Raw genomic sequence first — 27,422 nt, forward strand, 5'->3', positions numbered from 1 at the left:
CCAGACCCTACCTCAGGGGGGAGGCGGAAAATCATCTGAGGTGTCCTTGCTTGCTCAGAGTAGTGGGAGGAGGGGAGCCTCTCTGGCAAAGCCTGACCCAGACACTCAATGGGGAGAGGAGGAGGAGTGGGATGTCCATCAAGGCAAATCAGGCCATACCAGTAAAATAGTTTTATTTGATTTTAAAATAGTCGTTATTGTGAAAATTCCCCAAAGCTGGGAGTAACAGTCTAGAGCCAACGTTAAGAAGGGGGCCAGCAGGGTGCCGGTGGCTCATGCCTATGATCCTAGTCACTCAGGAGACTGAGTTCTGAGGATCATGGTTCAAAGCCAACCCAGGCAGGAAAGTCCATGAGACTCTTATCTCCAATAAGCCATCAGAAAACCAGAAGTGGCGCTGTGGCTCAAATGGTAGAGCGCTAGCCTTGAGCTGAAGAGCTGAGGGACAGCACCCAGGCCCAGAGTTCAAGCCCCAGGACTGACAGAAAAAAGGGGGGGAGGGAGTCAGGCCTCACCCAGAGCCCAATTTGAAGCCCCACAGCCCACCCTCTCTTCTAGAGGGAGGGCCAAAGAGCTGTGGGGAGCCCTGAGTCCAGTCGGTCACTCACTCCCTCTTCCCTGAGGCCAGCAGCAGCACACAGAGGGAAAGCGGCGGGTGAGGGGAGAACCCGGCAGAGCTCAGGAACAAGGGAAGAAGCGGTGAACACTGATGAGCCCCATGGCCCCACCACGGCCCCAGCCCGAGCCCCCGCTGCCAGTTACCTTTGGAGAAATGCTCCAAGAGGAAAGGGAAAACTCGCAGGTGGGCAAGCGGTGCCAGCCTGTGTGGGTGCCGCTGGAAGACCCGTTGGGCCCCTCCAGTTTGTGGGACAGAGCGGGGCGGGGCGGCGGGGAAGTCAAGGCCTGGGACAGGAAGGCGAGCAGGCCTAGCCCAGCAGGGTGCCCTGCTCCTGGGCCTGGGTCAGGCTGTCCTTGCGGTGTAGGTGGTGCACCCCCATTCTCTTGGGGCTGCGCTGGGGGCGAGTGGAAGTGGGGAGTGGCCAGGCCCTGGCCTCCGCGTGGGAAGCAGGGGGCCCCTCCTCGCTGCCCCTGTCGCCGGGCAGCAGGCTCTGGCGCTCTTCCTCAGGGCCGATGGGTAGGTTCAACTCCTCCTCCTCCTCCTCTTCCCTGGCAAACCCGGCGTCGAGTTCTGTGGGCGGCAGAAGTCCGCGATCCTCAGGTGGAGAAGGCACTAGGACCACCTGGTCTCTGTCCGTGGGGCTGAGGGCAAAATGGCGCTGCAGCTCAGGGAGTGCGTCCCGCCCAAAGGCTGTGCGCTGGTCCACAGCGGCCGGAGGCGGCGCGCGGTCCACAAAAGCGCGCTGCCAGCTGGCCAGCAGGTCCTCCTCCGAGCTGGCGGAGCTGGCGGGGGCGCTGAGCGGCGGCGGGGCAGGGCTGGGCTGGTGGTGGGGTGAAGCCCCAGCGGAGGCCGGACTGCTGGGCCCCGGGCTGGGGCGGGCGCCGCTGCCCTCCTCCACCAGGCTCAGGGAGATGGCCTGGCGGGTGGCGTAAGTACAGTTGGGCAAGGGGCTGTTGCGAGGGATGTGGACCTTCTCCTCGGAGAACTCGATGACCCTGCGACCCGGATACAGAGGATGTGGCGGGGGCGGGGTAGGATAGGGACTCAGCTTTTCAAAGGCTGGCAGGGGCAGCTCTTCCTCCGGGGAGCCCCCCGCAGTCCCCAGAGCTTGGCATTCCCCATTGGGCTGGGGATGGGGGCTGCCTGGGGCTGAAGGACTGGCTGGGTCCCCCGGAATCCCACCGCTCATGTCCACGTGCACGAACACGTCCTCAGCCAAGGGGCGCCCAGCACTGCCTGACTGGGCCGAATTAAGCAGCAGAGACTCCGGCTTCTCCAACACCCGGGCAATGACTGAGGTGGGCACCACAGCCCCTGGGGCCAGACTGGGAGCGGAGTCCAAGCTGGCAGCCTGGTGACCACTGTGCAGATGTTTCCGAACCATGTCCTGGAGCTCACAGGGCAGCTGGGATAAAAGGAGACAGGAACACACGGCTGATCGCAACACAAGACAGCGGGACTCGGCCAAAGCGCCAGCACCACTTGATGCTCTCTCCCGAATAACCTCATGGCACAGGTAAACAGGTTCGGGGGATAAAGTGAAGCTGTGGGTGACCACAGCCGAGCCTCGTTCCCACATCTGCTGCTGAGCTCTCGAGTTCTCGCTAACCTCTGCAGTGGCTTCTGCCCAAGCCAGACCTGGTCTGGGAAACCTGCCCTGACCACCAGGCCTGGGAATGCACTTCCATTCACCCTTGGGGTGATGAGGGTCAGATGGGCCCCACCCTCTCTCAACACTCTGGCCACCCAATCCTTTCTGCACGGACTTCTCCAACTAACTGAGCCCTACTTCTGCTATAGAAATATAAACAGGGGGCTGGGAAGGTGGCTCAGTGGTAGAGCGCTTGCCTCGCATGCCTGAGGCCCTGGGTTCAATTCCTCAGCACCACATAAAAGAAAAAAGCCGGAAGTGGCGCTGTGGCTCAAGTGGTAGAGCGCTAGCCTTAAGCTGAAGAGCTGAGGGACAGCGCCCAGGCCCAGAGTTCAGGCTCCACGACCGGACCCCCCCCAAAAAATATATATATATATAAACAGGGCCTCGTGAGGGGCTCTAGACAGCTGAGAACACTAGCAGGGCTGAGCAGCCTGAGGGGTGACAGGGAATTCGGAGGAAGGCAAGGTGGAGAGGGAGTTGACGGGGAGACGGGAAAGGCGGGCACAGCATGCTCCACTCACGTCGGCAAGCTTGTGGTTCCGGAAGTGGGACTTGTTGCACTTGAGGAGCTGCACGGCCAGGTTGCAGTCCAGCCGGTACCGCTCCTAGAGACAGAGCCGCTTCAGAAGCCAGCCCAGCCCTGCCCAAGGGAGCAAGGCTAGGCCCAGGCAAAGCCAGCCACTGGCGGGGAGAGGCCCCAGGCCGGGGACGTGCACCTACATTGAGCTCTTCCAGCCTGTTGATGGTGTTCTTGGCATCCAGCAGCTTATTGGTCAGCTCTACGATCTCCCAGTCCAGTGTCTTCCTGTCCACCTCAGCCTTCTTGATCTGAGACACAGACCCGGGGTCAGCCCAGACTCCGGCTAGCCCTGCCTCCCTCCACTCCTCCCACCAAGGAGACATGAAGTCACAGGCGCTAGGGCAGCCAAGGCAGACAAGAGCAGAGACAAACGGCGGACAGACAGAAGGAGACTGGGCACCTCTCCTGCTTTCCAGGGGCTTTCTGAGCATAACTAGTGCCATGTGGGCCTAAGAAGAGGCAGACTATGAGCTGTCCATCCTTGAGGGAGCTTGAAGGGCTTGAGGCACCAGGCCCGCAGCTGGCGTCTCTGAGGGAGTCACTGCGGCCAGGATGAAAGCTAGGTGTGCAGCAGTGCCCCTGATCAGGCCAGGATGCGGGAGCGGGGAGGGGAGCGGCTCTGGGATTATCTAGCAGGGAAAGGAGGGAGCTGCAGGCTTCCAAGTAGCTGCCTGGTCTTCAGCTCAGGGACTGGATCGATGCCTGGGCTTTCTGCCACCACAGCCGAGAAGCTGAGAGCTCAGTGGTGACAATCATCACGGCCTGTACCAGAGCCAGGAGCAGGAGCCCTACCAGCCCTCTCCTGGAGACTCCATGGGCCTCAAGGGGAGAAGAGCAGTGGTGTCTACAGGGGCAGAGGGACGCGGCCAGGGCCCACAACAGGGATCTTGGGCTGAGGCGGCCAGGAAAAGGGAGAAATCACACAAACTCAGACGCAACTGCAAAAATCCAGCTGTGGCTAAGAGAGGCCTGAGAGGAGAGTGCAGCAACGACGGTGGCAGCGTGAGGGGGAGACGAGGAGAGAAGAGAAACAGTGTGAGCATCAAGACAGTCCCGACTTGCACAGCACACTGCGGTCTCCTCCCACCCCGCCCACCCCACCCCTCCCCGGCCCCAGGCCCCATGGCTTCCCCTGTAAGTCCTGGCCACCAGCCACGCTGTGAGCACAGCCAAGCTGCGCCCCCCGTACACATTACCAGTGCGTGCAGCTTGTCCTCCAGCTCCTGGTTGGTCCTCTGGGAAGCGGTGTAGCTGTTCTGCAGCCTGTAGAGGGACACAGGCAGAGCCCTGCTTGGCCCATCTCCGTGTGGGATCTTGGGCAAGTCCCTCTCTTCCCAGAACTTCAAATTTTCTCATCAGAATCAGGTGGGATCTGAGGCTCTCCCAGCTAACTGCCTTCGAAGGGGGAGATGCTGGCCTGCCTGTCCGTCTCCTCGCCCCGTACCTGCGGAACTTGTCCTTAAACTTGTCCAGCTCCTCGCGGCTCTGGCCTAGCTCCAGCTCTAGGCAGTCTTGCCCCATTTCCAGCTCCCGCTCCAGAGCCTCAGTGCGTCTGGTGGCTGAGGCCAGGCGGCGGCGAAGCTCTTCATTCTCCTGCTGCAAGAGCCTAGAGGGCATTGGGGGGGGACAGAGGGGCATCAGAGAGAGGGGGACAGCCGTGAAGCTACAGGCAGGGCTGGGGAACGAGAGAGAAGGGTGATATGAGGACAGGCAAGTGGGGGCAGGGGGTTCCTGGCACTTCAACCCACGTGCCACAGGCTGCTGGCCCTCACCAGAAGCAGGGGACAGTCCTGGAGCCAGCAGAGCTCCCAACCCGTCTCTGGTTACCACCCAAGCCTTCCAGCCACTGAGCCCCAGCTCGTTTCCCATTCCACAATCAGGCTTCTCCATGACTAACAGACACCACTGGCCTTCTCTCCAGAAGCTTCTGATCCCTGACAGGGCTTCCAGGAGGTGGCTGGCCCAGGAGGGCACTGTTCCCTCTGGAGCCAAGAACAGGACCACAGTGCATGGAACAAGGGAAAGTCTCCCCAGAGAGAATATTCACACCATGAAACCACCCCAGACTCCCTAAAACACCCAGTGCAACCTTTACCTCTACCTAATCCGAGGCAAAGCTCGACTAAACCAACAGCCCAGCCAGGAGCTAAGAGGACACAGCCACAGTGGGGCTGATACTCACTTCATCCTCTCTGCGTCCGTCAAGGGCTCCTGTGCAAAAGAGAACAGGAGCTTGAGGCTCGAGCCCCCCCCCCCGGGACCATGGGCCGCCTGGCTGACCCACCTCCAAATGGCGCCCTAGCACATCTCAACATCTGAACAAGCTTAGTTTATGCTTTCTCTCGTGCCAACCAGGCTCGAGAACGCCCTTCAACCTTCACCTTTAATCCTAAAGCCATTGTCAGGTGGGTCTTGATACCTATGCCACCTCTCTCTGGGAACTGAGAGCCTCTCAGCTGTCCACTGAGCTCCTCTTGGGGTCTGTCTCCACATGGGCATGGCAGAGACCTTCAGAGAAGCAAACAAGCCAAGCCATGGGCCCTGAGCGTGGACAAAGCCGTCTCAGCCCACTGGAAGGAAGCAGAATTGGGGCTGTGGAAGCTGAGGACAAACGAGTACATGGCAGAGTGAAGCCTCTGGGATAATCCTGACTGACAGGAGCAATATTTCACATCCCACTTTGAACCTCCCATCCCATATTCTCCCAACCCCTACAGCAGACATGGCCCAAAAGCCAGAGCCCAGACAAAGCACACGGCGGAGCAGGCACCTGCTATAGCAGGACAATGGAGCTGAAGGCTCCAAACCTGCAGGCTTCATGGGGAATAAGGTGAGTGGCCAGACCTTGGCCTTCAGAGCCACCGACAATGAGATTGGACCCTACTCTACCGTATACTGCTTCTCTCACCTAGAAAACCCGGGGAATGCCTACTGGGTAGCTGGTATCTTATCCGATGGTTCCTGAACTGAAATGTAAGGTCTGGCATTTCTTCCCTGAATCCACACACCCGTGCCCAGTGTCTGCTTCTGTCTTTTGAGGTCTTTCATGTGCTTGGAGCACTGCAGCAGGGAAGGGGTGTGGCAGCAAGGTGAGCTCACCCCCTCTCCTCCTGATAGCTCAATCAGGAAGGAGCCAATCTCGCTGACTAGAGCCCCCGATAGCAGGGCCTGGTCTTAACACAATTGCTGGCACGGAATTTGTATTTCATACATTGGCCAAACGAAATTGGAGGAAGAACAGACTTCATAATGAAGAGAAGCTGTTCTGATGGGAAATAGCCAGAGCACCACCTCCTTATAGCTCGAAGGAGCTACAGATTGAAGGCTATTCCTCCACAACATGGGGTGATTTCCGCTGAGCTGGGAGGATCTGGGGCTCCCTGATATGTGGATATAATCTACAGATGGGCCTAGATGGCCTCCACTGTGGCTCCGATACAGCCAGAGACCTCAGACCTCTCTCAGCAATGCCACACTATCGCCCCCAACTTAAGAGGCGAGCAGCTCAGGAGGCAACCGGATAGCCAGCCTCAGAGGCCTCCCTCTGCCAGCCACCAGGGCCGGGGTGCCAGGCTTGCTGACCTGCTCAGGCCGAGACGCAGGAATTTCCAGCCGCAGCTCCCGATGCTCCGGTGGTGCCTTCCGATAGGGTTTCTTAGCAGGGGCTGCAGTGGTCATTCTGGGAGGGTGGCAGGCTCCTCCACCTGAAGAAGGAAGCCAGGAAGGAAGAGGCCCAAAGACATGATGGCGAGGTCTGTGGACTGAGAAGTCAGGAAGGATGATGAAAGGGGACAGATGGAGGCGCCACTGCATGGGCACAGGGGCCTGGCCATTGCTGGGGAAATGAGAAGGGCTAGACTTTCGTTTATCAGTCCCTAATGGGTCACAGAGGTCCCGGAGGGTAGATAGGTGGGAAAAGTAGGGCAGAGGGCTCCAGGGTGAGTGAACTCTGCTCTAGGGATGGGGTGGGTTCCTCAGAAGCAGCCCATCCCTCTCCAGTATGGGTCTAGTGGGCCACAGAAGGAAACGTGCTCTGCGCATCCACCTCCTCAGCTCTCCCCTGAGGACACAAGGTGCCAGCATCACCAGGCTACTGGGAAGGTTATGTGAAGCACAAAGAACAATGCCCACACCATCGCTGGTGGCCCTTGGAGGCAGAGGCTATTAGTTTGAGGCCAGCCTGGACTACAGAGCCACTCAGAAACAAATCAAAAAGAACAAGGCCTAGCACTTAGGAAATGCTCAACAATGTTTTCAACATACTGTAACCAGCCCAGCACTAGTGGCTCACGCCTGTAATCCTAGCTACTCAGGAGGCTGAAATCTGAGGATAGTGGTTCAAAGCCAACCTGAGACCCAGTCTATGGAGTCTTATCTACAATTAACCACCCAAAAGCCACAAGTACAGCTGTATGACTTGCCACGCCGACCCCAGTAGAGTCTGCTTAGCATGGGAAACCATCTATCAGACCATGATAGGGGCCTCGAGACCCATCTCTGAGTTTTGGGACTTCACCGAAGTCTACCTCAGAGAATGGGGCTTTACAGAAACCTATCTCCAAGTTTTGGGACTTCACCGAAGTCTACCTCGGAGAATAGGGCTTCTAAGAGGCCTACTCCTGGGAAAAGGCTGGCAAAACCCCTGGAAAAGATGTGTTTCTGCCTATCTTTTCCTCATAAGAGTGCCTATTAATCTTTTACTGTTTCTACTGCTCATTGTACTTACTCATTGTCAACGTTCCCTTATTCAAAGCTCTTTCTTAAGAGTGTTGACGACTCCAATATCTGATGAGTGTCTTAAAAATATGACTAACTCACCAGAGTTAAGTGCTACCCTGAAACCCCTCTTATGGAGGCTAGTAGACAAGTTATAAGTAAATATAAAAGTATTGGGGGTTTCACAAAGTCACTCCAGCAGAAGGAATTGTAAGAAATTTACAAAAAGTTGTAGGCGCGGCTAGAACAGAAAGAATGTATGGCAATTGCTGAGATAACTACTTAGGAGAAAGAACTTCCTCATTTACTAAGAGACTTGCTAAATCTAAGTCTCCTTGGTGCTTACTATTAAAGAAGAAACAGGAAAGATCTTAATGGGACAGTTAAGGCCTCTATAGAAAAAAGTAGTGGTTAATTGGTGACAATCATTGAAACCCATTGTATTTCTTAAAAATAGAGGTAAAGCCGGAAACAAGTGCCTTTCAGGCGACCAGCTGGTGACCGCCCAAGGACGAAGCCCTGCAGCAAGATTATGTAACCTTTTGCCCTTTCTTATGGAGATTTTTGCTATAAAAGTTTGTTATCCTCTGCATTAAATCGCACTCAGCACTCAGCATCCACTCCTAATGTGTGTGAGTTGTCTGTTTGCCATCTACCCATCCTATTCCAGGTTCCTCCCCTAGGTATCCTCCATCGTCCCAACAGAACCCGGTCCGCGGCAATGACTCAAGTGGTAGAACACCAATTTTACGTGAAAAAGCTAAGGGACAGTGACCAGGCTCTGAGTTCAAGCCCCAATACAGACACAAAAAAAGTAACCAAATCCTAAGGGCTTGAGTGTGTTTTACCCAATTCAGGCTCTAGTTCAAGGGTCTCCAAACTCGGGAAAGCTCTCTAAGAGTCCTTCTAGCTTTTCCCAGCCCCACCAAGACAGGACATCTGCCTGTGCCCAACACTGCCAGCCTCCTGGGAGAGAGCCAAGTATGGGATGGGGTGGGGACCTCAGGGACATACCGTCTGTTTGTCAGCAGCTCTCTCTGTTCCGCTGTCCAGGAGTCAGCCCTTGGCTCTCCACATCCCACAGCCCCTCCACTTCCTCCAGCCAAAGGCTCCTGAAATCAGAGAAGGGAAGAAAGAGGAAACCGGGTGTCAGCCGCCTGCCTGTCTGCCAGTGCCACAGGCCAGCCAGCCTGTCCAAGATCTGGAAGGCCCCTCAGGGAGAGGCAGGGAGGGAGATGACGGGACAGGGGGGTCTACGGGGAAAAGCGAAGGCAGGAAACGACTGAGGAGATGGGTTCCTGCCTTTCCAGATGAAACACGTGTCTGTCTAGGTCATGGCCTCAACTCACCACATGCTGCTCCCTGTCCCGCCCCCAAATCCTGTCCTGTTCATCTCCCAGGCCTCTCAGAGCCTAGAACCAGCAACCATAGGTTGAAAATGACAACACCAGGGAAAAAGCCTAGGAGAGATGCAAGAAGATGGGCAGAGAAGATGCTGGAAAGTGCTGCAGCAATAGCTCCACACAGAACTCAAAGACCATGTCTGTGAACATAGAGGCAACAGACTTGGCAAGGAGGAAAAGTAGATCCAAGAAAGAAAGTCAAAGGTGGTAATTTTTTTTTTTTTTTTTTTTTTTTTTGGTCCGGTTGTGGGGCCTGGGCTCTGGGCCTGAGCACTGTCCCTCAGCTCTTCAGCTCATGGCTAGCACTCTACCACTGGAGCCACAGCGCCACTTCTGGCTTTTTTCTTTTTGCTTATGTGGTGCTGAGGAATCGAACCCAGGGCCTCAGGCATGCAAGGCAAGCGCTCTACCACTGAGCCACCTTCCCAGCCCCCAAAGGTGGTAATTTAAACAAATGTCTAAATTCTGACAAATGTCTGGAGATATTTTCAGTTGTTAAAACCTGAGGCAGGTCAGAGGGAGGAGGGAGTGCCCTACTGTCTCTGTTAGCAGAAAGCATTATAATGATCAGGACAAAGAAATGTCCATGCACAATATCCATAGTGCTAGCCGGGTGCCCATGGCTCACCCCTGAAATCCAAACTACTCAGGAGGATGGCAAGTCAAAGCCAGCCCATGCAGGAAAGTCCATGAGATGTTTCTCTCCAATTAACTATCAAAAAAGCAAGAAGTGGAGCTGAGACTCAAGTGGTAGAGTGCTAGCCTTGAACATACAAGCTCAAGGACTGTGCCTAGGTCCTGAGTTCAAGCCCCAGAACACACGAACGAACACACACACACACACACACACACACACACACACACACACACACACACACACACACCACCCCCCCACCCCCCACCCCCACCCCCCCCAGTGTCAAGGTTGAGAATCATTGGTTTGGAAAATCCAAGGCTGTGGAGTGAAGACGCCAGGCTCTGGCACCGGAACACCTCCTTCTACACACGCCTGCAGATGTGGCAGGTGAGGAACCTGAGGTCCCCTCGAGGTCCCCTCCAGCCCCTCCTGCAGTAAGCTGGGCAGCAGGACGGGGGCAGCAGCCACCCTGGTAATCAGGGAGGAGCCACCTCAGGCGGCCTTCTGGGCACACAAAGTGTCCTCCCACCCCCACCCCAGCAACCCAAACAGAGCTGGGCCAGGGAAGCCCGGCGGGCTGGTGCACGCGCTCGCTCGCTGTCAGGACACGCCCTGGCCAGGACTCCTGTCACATTCCACACAGCCTAGGGCAGGAGTGGGGTGGGAGAAGCAGGAGTGGCTTCCCTCCTCTGGCTGGTCCCTGGCCTGAGGTTTTGGGGGTGGCAGGGGTGAGTAGCGCAGGCACAAGCCCCTAGCCTCCGCCCCCTTGTAGAACGTGTCCCCACAGGGCACGGGCAGCATGCTGCTGTTGGGCTGTTCCCTGCACAGGAATTTGGGCAGGCCTGGAAGAACAGCACATTCCTGGGGTGTGGGGGAAAAAACAAGACCCTGGTCCCCAGGGCTGCATCTCCAGAGAGCCCTGGGGTGGAGACTCCTGGGGGCCGAGGGAGAAACCCAGAGGCCACCCAGACCAGCCTGCCACTCAGGCCCTGGCACTCGACGGCATGTGGGAATGGGTGCAGGCTGCAGGCGTGACTGTGGGAGATAGGACTGGGAAACAGGGCAGGGTCACGGGTCTGGGACAAAGAAAGCAGGCTGAGAAAGCACGCTGGCAGAAAACCACGGGGAGGCCGATGATGGGGCATGTCCCAGCCCCCATTTCCTGTCTTCCCTACCCCTGACCCCGGGAAGGACCATGTCATGCTCTACCAGGGCACCTGGGCGAACAGGAGTAGGCAGGAAAGTCAGGGACACGCTCAGGAGGCTGGTACTCCTACCTGTGAGTGGAGCTGCCTTATTCAAGTCTCACTCTCCAGTTCACCCTGCCTCACCCTGAGCACGCGTCCCCTCCCAGGGCTCCCCGGCTCCGAGGAGTGGGAGGCAGAGGTATGGGTGTGGTGGGCAGTAAGATGGGTCGAAAATGCAGACAGGGAGGCTGGGGCTGGGGTGGAGGATGACCAGCATGGGAGGCCCAGGGAGAGCAGCAGGAGGCGATGCTCACAGGGGACAGTTCATGGCCAAGTCCACACAGAACTGTGCTACTCCTGGCCCATGGCCACGAACACCAGGGCATAGCAGGATGCCCAGGACCTGGCTCCAGCTCCCAAATCTACTAAGCGGCCCAGCTGCAGCCTGTGAGGGCCTCACAATTCCAGCAATGACCAGGAACACAGGGGCTGGCAGCTCACCCTCCTGACTGGAGAGCCAAGCAAGAGAAGAGAGAGCACAGGGCACGGGTCCCCCAGGCTGGGAGAAAAGGGGTACACTAGATAGCATCAGACAGCAGCCTCACCAGGGAGATAGCTAGCGGGTGTGGCCTCTGCGGACCCCGTCTTTCACCCAACAGTCTCCCAGATTGTTCTGTGTGGCAACCCAGAGCACTCCCAAGCCTGTGCTAAAAAGAGGTGGTTCCCAGAGCAGCCCAGAATGGGCCATGGGCCACTCCAAGCACGCAGCAGCCTAGGCCAGCCAGTGGGGTCTTCTGGCCTGTGGCTGCTAAGGGAGTCCTGGGCACCATCAAGACGGTCTGGAAGAAGCTTGGCAGTGAACAGGGAAGAGCCCCACCCCCATCCTCACCCCGGAGACCTGAGTCTCAGGGGTCTGGGGCAGAAGACTCACAATACAGGACTATTAAGGCATGTGCTGGCCTTCGCTGCAAACAGCTGTGCCCTGGGGAAAGGGCTGAGGCCCCAGAGGAAATCCTGGCTGACCCAGCATGCCTTGTGGCAACATGGGCTGGACCTGCCAGTGCTGTACAAGGCACCCAGAGTAGGTGCCATCCCTCCCCATTCCTGGAAGTGTGGTGAGAAGGCAAAGGGACTCACCTCACCCCTCCCTCCCTCCCAGCTCTGCCTCTGCTGCATAGCATTCATTTTTCTCTTACTCCAAGTCAGTTCTCAGAGAGACTACCTCATATCTGCTGTGTGTGTGTGTGTGTGTGTGTGTGTGCCCGCTCGCACACGTGCTTCCTGACTGCCATGTTGCAATCTGCCCGTCGGCTCAGGCCGCCTGTTGCCGCCTGCCCTGTATTAAATACCTTCTCCCTGGTTACAGCCCGTGGGCACGATTAGCTGCCTTTAGAGAACAAAGTCGACTTTCATTAGAATGGGACTCTGCATGCACAGAGAACTTGCACTGTGAACCCACTGAACAGCTGAACAGAACACAGACACAGATAAGACACAAGGGGCTGGCTGAGCAGTGTCCTTGGCTCAAAGGGCAAAAAGTGTGCCAGGCAGCACCCTCACCAGGAGACAGGGCTCACACTCGCCCCCTTCCGTAGATATGTGCAAGTGACCAGGGGCTTCTACCACGATCAAGGTGTCTGCTACTGGAGATGGAGGGGAGAGAATCCCTACTGCAATTCCCAGCACTCACAAGAGACAACAGGAGAAAGATTCAAGCCCAAGAGGCCTGGATGATCTCCCACCTCCCTCTGAAGTCCTGCCAGGGTCTGCCCAAAGTCAAAGCTGCGGGAGAGGCAACAGGACTGAATAAACAATGGGCATTGCTCTTTGGCTTCTCCCACTTTAGCCTTGCCTACCCCTCCCTGCACTCCCCAACTTCTGCACTAGCAGTCCCGGTGTGACCTCGCTGACCAGGTCAGCAGCCTGCCCTACATGGACCACCTCCCTACTCCCTACATCCCCAACACTGCAGCTATGAAACTATGTCCTGCCCAAGTGCCAGTGCCTCACACCTATAGCCATAGCTACTCAGGAGGCTGAGATCTGAGGATCATAATTCAAAGCCAGCCTGGGTAGGAAAGCCCGTGAGATTCTCCTCTCTAATTAGCCACCAACAAAAAGCTATAAGTGGAGCTATGGCTCAAGTGGCAGAGCACTAGCCTTGAACAAAAGTGTTCAGGGACAGCATCCAGGCCACCAAAACCCACACCAAAAAAAAAAAAAAAATGTGTGTGTGTGTGTGTGTGGTCTCATCAGGCATAGTGGTACACATCTATAATCCCAGCCACCTGAGAGGTGGAGGTAAAAGATGGAGACCTAGGCAAAGCTAAGGGTGAAATGAAGGAAGGTCTGGAGACAACTCAAATGCAGCATGCCTGAGGCCCTGGGTTCAATCTCTAGTACTAAGGGCAGAATGAGAAAAACATTATGTCCACGTACCTGCAGGGCTTGGTGCCTACACTTACAACCCAGCACTTGGGAGGTGGAAGCAAGAGGATCATGATTTTCAAGGCCAGCCTGGGCTGCATAATGGTTTCCAGGCTAACCTGAACTGTAGAGCCAGAGTCTGCCTCAAAACAAAGGGAAAAGGGGGAGGGCAGGGGAGGGGGGAAGGAAGGGTTCCAACACTTTATCAGGTTCCATCTGGCCTCAGACCATTTCCAAACCTACTGATAAGCCTTTCTGCTCATAACTGTCAATGAATAAGCCAGCAAGGGACTTTGAGGGAGTCAGTGAATCCAGGAGGGTCCACATATCACCAGGAAAATCGCTAAAGCTCTTCTCTGAAATGCACCCAAGCAAAGTCCAAACAATGTTAGTGACCGCTACTGTTTTTCAAATGATGAGGATGAGGAAAACCTGGCCAGCCTTTCAGACTACACCAACTGTGTGTGGGCTGCCTTAATTCTCTGGGAACCCAGCAGGATTCAAGTAAATAACAAAAACAAACAGCAGCCCTCGAGAGCCCCTCACCAAAATGCGGCAGGCGCATCACACAGGCCATGAGGCCTCCTGTCTGGGAAGCGTCCCCAGACTCAGGCCTTGCATGTAGAATTTCTGAATTCTGCAACTGAGAGAAGCCACGCACTACCAGGCAAGCGTCTAAAATGCAGGTTCTCAGGTTCTGTCTCCAAATAGAAGTCAACAAACAGAAAGCATTCCCCCATACCCCCCCCTTCTTCAAGGGCCAGCCCTGTGACCATGGGCAAGGGGCCCAGCAATGACCCTGAGGATTGCCCATAAATGTTCTCATTTTTCTACACCACTCTACACCCCTCTCCGTGCTACCTATAAACTTTGGAACTGTCCTCCAACAGAACACACTGCCCCTACCCAAGCTTCCTCCAGCCTCCCCCATCATCCCCTCCGGGTACCCCTCCCACCTGCCATCAGCCCCCAGTTTCCGGCATGCAGCTGTTCCCAAGATCCATGAGCAAAGCCCTCAGCAATCCTGGGCGCGTGGCAGGCAGGCAGCCAGCAGCTCACAGGGTGGGGTCTGGACAGAGGTTCTGCTCTGGGTTGATGACTAGGCTGGAAGATGCTGCCAGTGTGCCCAGACCAGCCCTGCCACCCTCAGGGCAATCTCACCTCCTTACTACAAGCTGCAGGCAGCCCTGACCTGGGCCAGTCTACTCCAAACCAAACACACCGACAGAACTTTGGAGGCAAAGAAGGGCAAGAGTCATTTGCCAGAGTGACCCTGGGACCCAGACCTAGGGCTGGGAAAGAGCTGCTGCGAGAGCTCAGCCAGCTCCCCACCTGAGCAAACACCAAGCACCCACCTGGTCTCACCCAAATATTTGACAAGAACAAAGGAGCTGAAGATTACTGATAAGAGATCCAAGCAGAGGTTGGAGGCCTGACTCAGTTGGTAGGGGACCAGCCAAAGAGTAATAATAGTGGTCAGGTACTGGAGTCCCGATCTTGGACCAAAAAGACACAGGGAGTGATCCAAGCAAACCAACCCTCTCCAATAAAAGAAGGGCCCCAAAGTCCCCAAGTTTGCAGCCAACACTTGACTGAAAACCCATACCATCTCCTAGGGAGGGGCAAAATGAAAGAGAAGCTTGAAATTAGGCCTCAACTCTAGGCTCCTTTTGCCTTTCTGTTCAGGGCCAAGCCAAAACTCCTCCAGCTTCCCAACTCCCTCTCCAGGGGCCTGAGGACCCTGCAGCACCTATACCCTGTTAAATTCACAAGTCCCCATCCCCACTAGTCAGTCAGCTCCCTGTCTTCTCCCTCCCAACCCAGCACATACAGAATTCCCAGATCTGCTTGCCCAGGTGCACACTAACTCCACAGCCTCAACACGGAGTGGGGCAAGACCGATCAGTGCAGACCACCATGGGAGCACAAGACAACCTGGCCTTCCTCCCATCTCCAGACTTCCTTTCTCCATCCCAAACCTGGAAGAAGGGCCGTGGTGGGAGCGCCACCACAGCAGGAAGCACTCACCAGCGGGGCCAGGACCTTCTCTGGGCCTGACAAGTCTAAAACCAGGTCCTGTCTGAGGCATTCTTTCCAGCTCTTTCTGACTAAAGTCCACCAGCTGCACCAGGCATGGATGTGAGTAGAGCCCAAACTCCACCTGCCCCGCCTTGCAGGGCAATGGTCATCAGTGGAGCGAAGTGTCAGATGGGTCCCTGGTTTCTCCTTTCGGTTTACTTCTCTCCTCTGCCCCGGGTCAGGGCCAGGCCAAAGTGTGCCTCTCCACTTCCCCATCCCATAAAGAACCTGGCAGCTGATCCTAAGTTCATATCCTGGAGGAAAGCAATGGGGGGCACTGTAACCTTCCCCTCTAAACAAGGGAGGAAATGGTCTGATCCAGAAGTCCGTTCCCACTGGAGCCCCATCCGTCTTTGAGGCAGGAGAAACAGAAGCAGTAACTGAGGAGAATTCTTTTTTTTTTTTTTGGGGGGGGGGAGGGTGCTGTCCTAGTGCTTGAACTCAGGACCTAGGAGCTATGCCTGAGCTTTTTTTTTTTTTTGCTCAAGGCTAGCATTCTACCATTTGAGCCACAACTTCCTTCACTCTGGTGGTAAGAGGCTCACAGACTTTCCTGCCCCGGCTTGGCTTTGAGCTGTGATCCTCACATCTCAGCCTCCTGAGAAGCTAGGATTACAGGTGTGAGCCACCAGCACCTGGGGAAGCTGATTCTTTAGTTCTGTGGTGCTAAAGCACAGAGTGAGTAGAAAGCCACTGATTCTGTTTTGAGGGTGACTGAGGAGCCCCTGCTGAGGAGGTGCATGAGGCAGGGCGGAAGCTGGCCGCCACAGCTGGTAGCTGGGCAGCTGAGAACAGGACACCTTCCTCTTCTGGCCATGACGGGGCACATCCTCACCCACAGAGGGAGGCGGGAAGGAAGGGAAGCGAGAGATACGCTGAGGGGCGGAGGAGGCCGGGCTGGGGGCGGCGTGGAGGAGAGGCTGGTGGCATCAGGGCACGTTAGCTGGTCAAGGTCAGACTCACAGAGTTAATGACTTCTCCCCAACCAGCCAGCTCTCCTGGTTAGTGCGGTTAGCGACAGACTCATGGCAGACACCTTCCAGGCACTCCATACAAACAGACAGCTTGGTTTTTGAGCAGCCCAGCTCTGGAGCTGCAAAGAGAGAGCAGAAGGCGGCCAAGCTGTGGGTGCTGCGGGGTGCCCACAGTACACACTACACTCCTGCTGGGGAAGAACTGCCACCTCACCATTATTCCCTCGGCAGCTCCCTGCCGCCCAGATCACAGGCAGGCAAGGTGGAGTACCCCGCCGGCCCAATGGTGGGCCCAGCTCACTGACCCAGGCAAACTCCGCCTGGTCAAGAGGAAGAGGACAGCTATTGTAGACAGCTGGGGGCGGTGGGGGCCCCCACAGTGCCATCTCCCCCCAACCCTGCTGCCAGGCTGCACCTGGTCTCTGAATGCTGCATTCTGAGAGGCCCCATAGCCACAGCTGCTACCCATCCATGCCCACGCCAGCAGATCACCTCCCACCACCTCCCAGAGGCTGCAGGGGGGCTGCGGGAGACCAGCTGGGGCTCAAAGGCAGTCACAGAGCTGCATCAGAAATCACAATACAATGAGCCAGTGTGTGACCCAGCCCAGAGCTCAGCTAAACATGGAAAGAGGTGGCAACAAGCCACCTCTGGGGGATGGCATTTCCCACAAAGTCAGCCCCAGAGGATGAGACTCTGTGCAACTCGCAAGGAGGAAGACTCTCCAGACTCCGCAGCCTCCAACAGAGGCTCTGCTGCCTCACAGTGAACAATGCCGGGAAGGCGCGGCTTCCCATCAGAACAAGCCAGGGAGCAGCGGCAACTCCCTTCTGAAGCCTCCAGAAGCATCTGGGAGAAGTGACACATGCCAGCTTAGACGTGGCATAGAAAAAGCAGCAGCAGAGCTGCACAGACAGTCCTGTGAGGCGCAGGACAGGAAGCCACGGCACACACATTTGCAGGTACAGAACAGAAGGTTCTCTCTCAAGTTCTAGGGAGTTTCTGAAGACTCGGTGATGACTCACAAAGGAAGGAATAGTCGCCAGTCGCCACACTGGCCCTACCGTGTGCCAGGCCTCCTCACAAGCCTAGGGTCAACACTCATGTACACAGGAAACCTCTTAATAGTTTCAGCTGCCCACACACTGGGCTCCTGATATTTCTCTATGTCCCAGAGCTCAAAAAAGTCAAGGCCTGATGGCAAGGAGAAGCAATGGTCCAGTAGAGAAACAACTCTTCTAAATTAATGGATCTCTTTCCTGCCCTAGGGAGAAAGCCTGGACCATGACAGAACCTCCACTCACAAAACAACAGCTGGGTCTGGTTTGTTTTCAACAGCCATCACAGTGCCAGCTGATGTGGCACACACTTATAATCCCAGCACTTGAGGGGGCTAAGGCAAGAGGATGGAAAGTTCAAAGTCAGCCTGGATTACATAGTAAGACTCTGACTCAGTAAAACCAATACCGTCCCTCCCCGCCCCCCCCCAAAAAAAAAGGCTTTTCCAGGTTTCCCAAGAAGCCAACTCGAACCAGGTTCACCAAAGGCTCCTACAAGGCCGAAGGTACTGCTAGGTAGCCTGGAGTTCAAGTTCCATGACAAAAAAAGAAAGAAAAAGAAAGAAAGAAAGAGAGAGAGAGAGAGAGAGAGAGGGAGAGAAGGAGGGAGGGAGGGAGGGAAAGAAAAAAGGGAGAAAGGAAAGAAAGAAAGAAAGAAAGAAAGAAAGAAAGAAAGAAAGAAAGAAAGAAAGAGAAAAAGAAAGAGAAAAAGAAAGAGAAAGAAAGAAAGAAAAGAGAAGTTCCTTCAGCAAAGAAACACTGCATGCACTAGTGCATATGCACCAGATCTGAACGACAAAGTCTGTGGAGGACTATGCAAAGAAGATCAGAATGATACATAAGAAATGGGTGGGAAAAAAAGAAAGGGTGGAGTCAGGAGGTAGGAGCAATGAGAGCTGAAAGGAAATGTCTTTTTGCTTTATTTTGCTTCATTTTCCTGTATGGTTGGTATTTCCACACAAGAGACATCTATCTCATATTCACTGTTGATAGAAAGACCAACACCCCCCCACCTCTACTGTATTTCCTCCCATCCCCATGATGAGTGAGGCACAAAGACCTAGCAGTGCTCTCCCACGCTAAGGCTCCAGAGGACACATAACTTACCCAAGATCACAGCACAACTGGAACAGATCTACGTTTCACCCCATTCCAAATTCCAGTGCACAGCTGCCCTGCCCAGGGAACCACAGGAGAGCCCAGCCAGTTCTGCCCTACCTGCAAGACCCTGAAAGGTGTCTGACCCTCCAAAGCTGGGCTGGCCTGTGATGGGATGGGGTCAAGTGGCCAGTGCTCAGAAGCCCATCCTACTGGTTAGCTGAGTGGAAATACAAGGGTTCAGGGACCCAGACAGACTTCCCAGGAGGCAGACACTCTCCTCTTAGGCAGTGGTGGCAAGTTCCCTGTCACAGTTCACGTGACAGCAGAGCAGCTCCTCACATAAGGGGCCACATCCTTAATAGATTCTGCGTGACATCTATACAGAGAGCTGGTCCTTACGAAAGACAGTAATGCAAAATGAAGCCCTGCCCTCCTACCCATGGCCAGACTGTGGCCTTCTGAAGGAGCACAACACAATCCAAACTAACTGGCTCATCCAACCTCATCTCAGGTCTGTTTCACATGGCTCATCAGCAAGGACATGCCCTGTACAACGCCCGCCTCACCCTGAGGGTCCCGGAAGCAAACCCCAGGAAAACCACTGCATTCCACACTTAAGCTACTGGCTGCATAGTTCTGATTCATCTGGACATTAGTACAGTTGGGGGTTAGCCCTGGCTGAAGGCACGGAGCACCCCCAGCTGAGACTATCTATAATACCAGAAAAGCAAGCAGGTGACAGATGGCACGGAAAAGTCTTAAATAACTGAGGATGCCAGCAGCCAAGACTTTTTAGGAGATGCTAATTGAGTAAGAAAAGCTCTAAGTGTGCGCACTTACCTCCTCTTTTAACCCCTCGCTGCTGGCTGAGGAGCATGTTATTAGAGCATAAAAAAGCTGTAAGTAAAGCTAGACGGCAGTAGCTCTCACCAGTATCCTAGCAACTCAGGAGGCTGGGATCTGAGGACTGTAGTTCAAAGCCAGTCCAGGCAGGAAACTCCAGGAGAGTCTTATTTCCACTAAACTACAAAAAAAAGCCAGAGTGGAGCTGTGGCTCAAGTGGTAGAGAGCTAGCCTTGAGCACAGAAGAACAGGGGCAGGGCCCCGGGCCAGAGTTGCCCCAAGACCAGCCAAAAAAAAAGCTCCAAGTGGAGAAGCCCAGCACCTGAAAGCTCATATAACCACAAGAATTCACTGCTGGAAATGCTATAGTTAACACCATCACCTCTTGTGTATGCAGAGCCCTCCTTCCTGAGGGCTCAAAGGTTTCACCGGAGAGATCCCAACTACTTTAATCTCAGGAAAGACAGGTGGGGTCACAGTAACCAGGGTTGCTCAGCACACATGCACAGGACTTAAATGCTTAGCCTCAGTAAAGACCTTGCCCCTAAGAAACCAGACACAGATCTTCCTGGAGCCAGGGGGGAGGGGAAGAAGGAGACAGACTAACAGCAGCTTATCCTGGAGTGTGGCCAGGGCTTCAGGATCAGAGGAGAGGTGCATTACTGGGCAAGGGTTGGAGCACCAGATAAGAAGCCTGTCCTGGCTGGATATGTGCCTCAATGGTAGAGCACCTAGTAAGCATGAAGCCCTAAATTCAAACCCTAATACTGCCCCCCCCCCCAAAAAAAAGACTGTCTTTCAGAGAACTCAGATACATCTTCCTCACTGTACAAGCTCACACTGGAGTGCCACAACTGAACGGAGAACTCATGGTATTTCTAAGGGCAAAGGGTTTTTTTTGTTGCTGTCACTGTTTTTTTTTTTTTTTGCCAGTCATGGGGCCTGAACTCTGGGCCTGGGCGCTGTCCCTCAGCTCTTCAGCTCAAGGCTAGCGCTCTACCACTGGAGCCACAGCGCCACTTCCGGCTTTTCTTTTTTCTGTTTATGTGGTGCTGAGGAATCGAACCCAGGGCCTCATGCTTGCAAGGCATGCACTCTACCGCTGAGCTACCTTCCCAGCCCACTGTTTTGTTTTTTTTAGACAGTCTTACTATGTAGCTCAGGCTGGCCTTGAACTCTCCATTGTCCTGGCTCAGCCTCCTGAGTACTGGGATTATGGGCATGTACCACTAACATTCAGGTCAGAATTTTTAATAGAAAAGTTATTTTTGCAACAGAATGGTGGATAGACTGGAAGAGGAGAGAAGGGCCAGCAAGCACAGTCCCTTCATTCTATATGCATCACAGCTTTCTATCACACACATGAAGGGCCCTGCACTATCCTCAATGCTAGAAATATACTAGTAAATAAGACAGTATGTGTTCTCAGTACACTTAGTCTTAAGAGAGCCAAACAAGGCAAGAGGCTACAATGCAGCACAGTGCTGGAAGTCAGCAGAGAAGAAGGGCACAGGGTGGCAGGGACTTAAAAGCAAAGAACACCCACACATACACTAGGGTTTTGATCTCAGGGCCTTGCATTTGCCAAGCAAGCCCAAGGCCCACCACTTGGGCCATATCATCAGCCGGAAGGAACAGTTAAACTGAGAAGGAAAGGACAAAACGGAAGGAAAAGGGAGATGGGGTGAGGTCAGGAAATGCACACATAGCACACGGATGTGGAAGGCCAAGAAGCTAGAAAGAATGAACTGAGTCCAGAGCTGGGAAGAGGCTGCATCCAGGTAAGAAATGAAGGCTCAGTTTACCCAAAGAGAAAACTGAAGACAAAGCACTGAATCAAATATGATGGTGAGAGGCAGGGAACGGACCTGAGAAAAGGACATTGCATGGAGAAACTGATTTATACAACAGAAAGAATGGTGATGAGAAGACCTGGCTGCAAACCTATCAGCCTTCACCCTGCAGATCAGTTGTTTGCTGAAATGTGACCATGGCACAAAGGTGTACTCTATGAAAATAACAAGTTCCAGCAAGCTGACACAAGTGGAAAGTCAAGCTCAAGTTCTATTATCCTGGGATTCCTGGCATCTAAGATATTGGTGGAAGGGAGCAAAACAGACAGATGCTGCCTACCTATCAAAAATCACAGATGCCACAAAGAACAGAGAAGTCTGTCAGAGGGCTGGGCCAATGCTCCCAGGATAGGCTCACAGTTGGGAGCCCCAATCCCTCTACAATCTGGTTAGACACAGGCGCACGACTGCGCTGGTGGCTGGCTGGAGAATCAACTACAGAAGAAAAACACAGGCCCTCAGGGCGTGTTAAATAGACAGGACATGACTCAGAAGAAGAGAGTCTTAAATACAGGGCAAAAGGAAAGCCAGTCAATCAAACTTGGAGCACACCTCTGGTTCTAGGCTGCATGCAGCCTCCTTCCTAGCTGAAGGAAAAGCACCAGCCAAGACTTTGTCAGACAACATGCCCGCAGAAGCTCATCAGAACTCCATTTTTACCTTCCACCAAGTACAGAGAACAGTTTAAAATGCCACTGATTTTTTTTTCGTGCCTATAGATTACTATTTTTAAGAAAGCCTACAGCAGACTATCTCAAATTTAACACTGTGTCTACTTCAACTGCTCCTGTCAGTGATCAAAGTAAGAACTGAGACTATTTACATCTATATTAGTACACAGGCACACACACGCCTCTTTAAGATTAGAGTCTAGTGTCAGTCTGCTCACTCCACCCAGCCCCAAGGTTTTACAAAATATAGTCACCAAGTTGAGTCATGAAGACACAGCCTAGGTCTGGCTAACACAGGAAAACAAGCCTTCTCTGCTGTCATCCCTACATCATTCGGTACTTCTGGGAGGATGAAGAGAGCTGTGATAAAGAGCTGAAAATGAGCTGGACCCTGGTAGCTCACGCCTGTAATCCTAGCTACTAAGGAGGCTGAGATTTGAGGATCACGGTTCAAATCCAGCCTGAGCAGTAAAGTCCATGAGATTCCTTTTTTTCTTTTCTTTTTTCTTTTTCTTTTTTTTTTTGGTCGATCGTGGGCCTTGAACTCTGCGCCTGGGCACTGTCCCTCAGCTCTTCAGCTCAAGGCTAGCGCTCTACCACTTGAGCTACAGTGCCACTTCCGGTTTTCTGGTGATTTATTGGAGATAAGAGTTTCACGGAGTTTCCTGCCCGGGCTGGCTTTGAACCGCGATCCTCAGATCTCAGCCTCCTGAGTAGCTAGGATTACAGGCATGAGCCACCAGCACCAGGCAAGTTCATGAGATTCCCATCCCAAATAAACCACCAGAAAACTGGAAGTGATGCTATGGCTCAATGGTAGAGCACTAGCCTTGAGCTGAAGAGCTCAGGGACAGTGTCCAGGCCCAGAGTTCAAACCACACAACTGGAAAAAAAAAAAAAAGGAGAGAGAGCTGAAAACAATTTTAAACAACCAAAAAACTTTTCACTACAAAATAGTTATACATCCAGCTATCAAGATAAAGAAGGATGAACTGGGATACAGTCAAACAAACAGTCAGTAAGCATATCTAAATGTTAACATCACCATGTGGCATGTCTATAATACCAACTATTTGGGAAGAAGCAGGAGGTTACAAGAGTTGGTGACCAGGCTGAGGAATATAGCAAGAGCTCACCCTGTGAGAGAAAAATAAAACAAAAAATAAGGTCAGGTGCTGGTGGCTCACGCCTGTAATCCTAGCTCTGCAGGAGACTGAGATTGGGAGGATCACTATTTGTCCAAAGCCAGACCAGGCAGGGCTCCACCTCAAACAAAATTTTTAAAGAGTGGGATGCCAGTGGCTCACACCTGTAATCCTAGCTAGTCAGAAGGATCCTGGTTCAAAGCCAGCATGGACAAATCCATGATGCTCTTATCTCCAACTAACCAACAAAAAGCCCAAAGTGGAAGTAAGGCTCATGTGGTAGAGACCAACTTTAGGTGAAAAAGCTAAGCAAAAGCATGAGGGCCTGAGTTCAAACCCTGATACCAGCTAAATACATAAATAACAAAAAATCCACACCAATCCAAAAATAAGAGTTCCACACCCTCACAACTTCAAACAGGAAATCACTGGCATTTTGACACCACTTTAAATAGCTTATGGAAATATTCTTGCTACACAAAAACTCTATACTATCCTCCAACCGTGCCTCGTCTAAGCCTAGCAGGGCAAGCGACTACAGATCCTCATGTAGCAGAAGGTAGTGCTGGCATTTCAATAGTACAGCAACACTTAAGTAAGTCAATAATGTGTTAAGTCATTTAACATTCATACCATCCCTACTGATCAATGGAAATCTGAGGCACAGAGAACTATGCAATTAATAAAGGTCAGGATTCAATCTTGGCATGCAGGCTCTAGAGTCGGTTCCCTCAACTCCTTATTACACTGTTCTTGATGATTCCAAAGGGGCATTTTTAAATTACCCTGAAAAAAAGAAGGCTTTTTAGAAACCAAGTTACAGATAAATACCTTCAGTTCTTTAGACACCTAAAAGCACCCAAGCTAGCCTGGTAACTGTGACCTTAGGGTGGGATTGGAGAGGTAGAGGTACTAAGAGACAGTCAAAGAGGAGTTGTAGACCAAACTAGACCTCCCAGGCTAATCATAAAGCAGATGCAGGTGCTAAACTGACTTGAGCCTGAGGGTTGGAGGCATAGCTCAATGGTTCACCACCTGCTTAGCATGCACCAAGTTCTGAGTTCAAATCCTAGTACTAACAAAAAAAAAAAAAAAAAAAAAAAAGAGCAACAGCAGCCTGCTCCCTGCCAGGTACAGTGGCATATGCTTATAATCCTCGTTACTCTGGAGGCTAAGATCAGGAGGATCACCACTCAAGGCCAGCCTGGGCAAAATATTTATTCTCAACCAATTTTTTAAAAAGCTGGGTCATCGGGCACCAGTGCCTCATATTTAACTACTCAGAAGGCTGAGATCTGAGGATCACGGTTCAACATCAGCCCAGGCAGGAAAGTCCATGAGACTCTTATCTTCAAATAAACTACTCTGAAAATGCCAGAAGTAGCCCATGGCTCAAGTGGTAGAGCACTAGCCTTGAGCACAAGGAGCTCAAGGATAATGCCCAGGCCCTGAGTTCAAGCCCCATGACAAAAAAAAAAAAAAAAAAGAGCTGGAAAGCAGGGGCTTATGTCATCCCAGCTATGTGGAAGGATGGTTCAAATGGTAGAGTACCTGCCTGACAAACTAAGAGTTGGAACTCCAGTACCAAAAGCCTACTCGCACTGGGAAGTAGTACATGCCCATAGTCCCAGCACTTGAGAGGCTGTGGTAGGAGGATCACTTGGCCCAAGAAGTTCAAGTCCAGCCTGGGCAACATAGCTTATGCTAATTATCTCAGGCATAACCACTGGGCAACAAAGGAGGTAAGGACTCCATTCTCGGTACTCATCACACTCTAGCTCTAGTCCCCTTCTCTTCTCCATCAACAGAGCTGATCTACTGTCAGGCCATGCTTAGTTTAATTATTATTTTTCTTTTTTTGCCAGTGCTGGGGCTTAAACTCAGAGCCTTGTGCTCTTGCCTTACTCAATTCTGGTACTCTACCACTTGAGCCACATATCCATGCCCAGTTTTTTGCTGAAAATAATAATCCCTAAGATTTCTCTGCCTAGGCTGGCTTTGAACCAGAAATCTCAGATCTCAGCCTCCTCAGTAGCTAGGATTACAGATGCCAGGCCTGATTTTTTTCTTTTTTTGGTCAGTCCAGGGGCCTGAACTCTCGGCCTGGGCACTGTCCCTCAGCTCTTCAGCTCAAGGGGAGCACTCTATCACTTGAGCCACAGCACTACTTTTTCTGCTTATGTGGTGCTGAGGAATCGAACCCAGGGCCTCATGCATGCAAGGCAAGCCCTCTACCACTAAACCACCTTCCCAGACCCGATTTTTTTTTTTAATGTGGTTTGGTGGAGAAAATACAAGGAAGAAAGTTACCAAAACAAAGGGCAAGTTTCATAACTTTTTCCTTCCATTGCCTCACTAGTCCAACTACAAAGCAACACTCAAAAATTAGAGATCTCAAGGGGGTGACAATGTCCAAAAAGAAATGTACTCTTTTTTTTTTTTTTTTTGGGTCCGGTCGTGGGGCCCGAACTCTGGGCCTGGGCACTGTCCCTCAGCTCTTCAGCTCAAGGCTAGCGCTCTACCACTTGAGCCACAGCGCCACTTCCAGCTTTTTTCTTTTTGCTTATGTGGTGCTGAGGAATCGAACCCAGGGCCTCATGCATGCAAGGCAAGTGCTCTACCACTGAGCCACCTTCTCAGCCCAGAAATGTACTCTTATCTGAGGATCGAGGTTCAAAGCCAGCCCGGGCAGCAAAGTCCATGAGACTCCTATCTCCAATAAACTACTAGGAAACCAGAAGTGGCACTGTAGCTCAAGTGGTAGAGCGCTCACCTTGAGCTGAAGAGCTGAGGGACAGTGTCCAAGCTGAGTTCAAGCCCCACGACCAAAAAAAAAAAAAAGAAATGTACTCTTTACTTATGTAACTAACCCCTCTGTACATCACCTTTATAACAATAAATTGCCTGGCGCTGGTGGCTCACGCCTGTAATCCTAGCTGCTCAGGAGACTGAGATCTGAGGATTACGGTTCAAAGCCAACCCGAGCAGTTAAGTCCATGAGACTCTTATCTCCAATAAACCACTAGAAAACCAGAAGTGGCACTGTGGCTCAAGCGGTAAAGTGCTCGCCTTGAGCTGAAGAGCTGAGGGATAGTGCCCAAGCCCAGAGTTCAAGCCCCATGACCGACAAAAATTTTTAAAAAATAAGGTAAAATAATTTTTTTTAAATTAGGGATCTTAAGGGTAAGGTATTAGATGATAAATATCCCCAGTTATTTATACCAATCAGAGGGACCAATTGCCACAGCTCATCTGAGTTTCTTCTCCCTTATCCCAAGCTGCCTTCCCCTCACTTCTGATACTATCCACCCCCAAACCACTGCACTCCACTAGCAAACCCCTCTTACCAAAGGAAAACTGCAAAAGTAGGTAGAGGGCAAGAATAAATTCATGAGTTGGTGTCAGAAAGTAAATAAATGATTAGTGAACACCATCAGAAATTTGTTTTCTGATTGATTCCCTACATCTGCCACCACAATTCCAGGCAGAAGGTCTAACTGAAAGGGTGATGGGTAGATGGAAGAGATAATGGTATATAGGTGGGAAATTGCTTGTAGCCTGAATCCTAGAGTGCTTTCAGCCTGATCTCTAGGTCCTTGCCTAGCTTTGCTTGTACAGATGAAGGTATGTGGGTTCAAGTCTACACTAACTCTCAAAAAGCAGATTGCATTCTAAGCAAAACACCAATTTAGGGACCCCTAGAGAAAAGTTAATCTCTACAGAACAGCACCGTTTTCGTTTAAATGACTCTCAAAATCACTCCAAGGCCATGGCTCCTCTCCCAGGGAGCAGGGAAGTCGGGAGCCTGTCGCTGGAGGCCTCCTTACCCGCTCTGGGGTTGAGCTGGGGCAAGCCTGATATCTCCTCCTCTTTCCAAGCAGGCACTGTGATTTCTTCCAGTCCCAGGGGCCCTTGAATCTTCGGCTGAAATTGGGGCAGATGATGCTTTAGGAGCGGTGGGAAGGCTGATCTAAGCCTGGAAGAGGGTCATTCATCACTAGCTCCAACTCGCTCCTGAAGCAGACCTAATCGGCCACCCCAGAGCTCTCCTCCGCCCCTACCTCGCTGTCTCCCTTTTCCCTCCCATTCCCCCAACACAGTCAGGCTGGTGCTGCGCCCGAGGCTTCTTCACTCGTTCACAGATTCTTGGCCCATTTTTAACTCTGTTCCCGCAGGGCCCGAGCCACACCTCGCCCGGCGCCCCCGCCCCAGGCCCCTCCCCTAGCGCGCCGCGGGGCTCCAGGCCCCCTCCCCTCCGCTCCACCCTCCCCCATCCACCGCCTCGTCGCCACCCCGGAGCCAGTCCCTCCACTGAGCCTACTCCTCGCCTCAACCCCACGGTTCTCCTCAACTCTAGCCTCCCCCGCCCGAATACTCCAACCCCACAACAAACTTTCCGCCGCCGCCAGCTGCCTTCACGCCGCCATCTTGCCGCGGGGCAGGCCGGGTAGTGGCCAGGGCCGCGGGAATCCCCA

At 53.0% G+C, this 27,422-nt stretch overlaps 1 protein-coding gene across 7 annotated transcripts; it reads right to left on the reverse strand.

Annotated features, from left to right (window-relative positions):
* Nucleotides 1-156: 156 nt before the first annotated feature.
* Tjap1 (tight junction associated protein 1) lies at nucleotides 157-27,422 on the reverse strand. 7 transcript variants are annotated; one of them, XM_070023669.1, is made up of 12 exons: nucleotides 27,341-27,422; nucleotides 26,775-26,871; nucleotides 16,266-16,395; nucleotides 8,584-8,681; nucleotides 6,436-6,557; nucleotides 5,036-5,064; nucleotides 4,298-4,459; nucleotides 4,050-4,116; nucleotides 3,793-3,822; nucleotides 2,994-3,101; nucleotides 2,795-2,878; nucleotides 157-2,024 (listed from the first exon to the last, which is right to left on the reverse strand). In XM_070023669.1, the coding sequence occupies exons 5-12, from the start codon at nucleotides 6,529-6,531 to the stop codon at nucleotides 927-929; spliced, it is 1,674 nt and encodes a 557-aa protein (XP_069879770.1). In that variant the 5' UTR covers nucleotides 6,532-6,557; nucleotides 8,584-8,681; nucleotides 16,266-16,395; nucleotides 26,775-26,871; nucleotides 27,341-27,422; the 3' UTR covers nucleotides 157-926. The 7 variants fall into 7 exon arrangements, with proteins under 7 accessions (XP_069879770.1, XP_069879767.1, XP_069879773.1 ...); XM_070023666.1 differs by lacking the exon at nucleotides 16,266-16,395; XM_070023672.1 differs by lacking the exon at nucleotides 16,266-16,395 and having other exon boundaries at nucleotides 6,436-6,614.

This window comes from Dipodomys merriami, unplaced genomic scaffold, assembly GCF_024711535.1.
Source record: "Dipodomys merriami isolate MVZ:Mamm:240054 unplaced genomic scaffold, mDipMer1.0.p SCAF_16, whole genome shotgun sequence".
Taxonomy (NCBI): Eukaryota; Metazoa; Chordata; class Mammalia; order Rodentia; family Heteromyidae; genus Dipodomys; species Dipodomys merriami.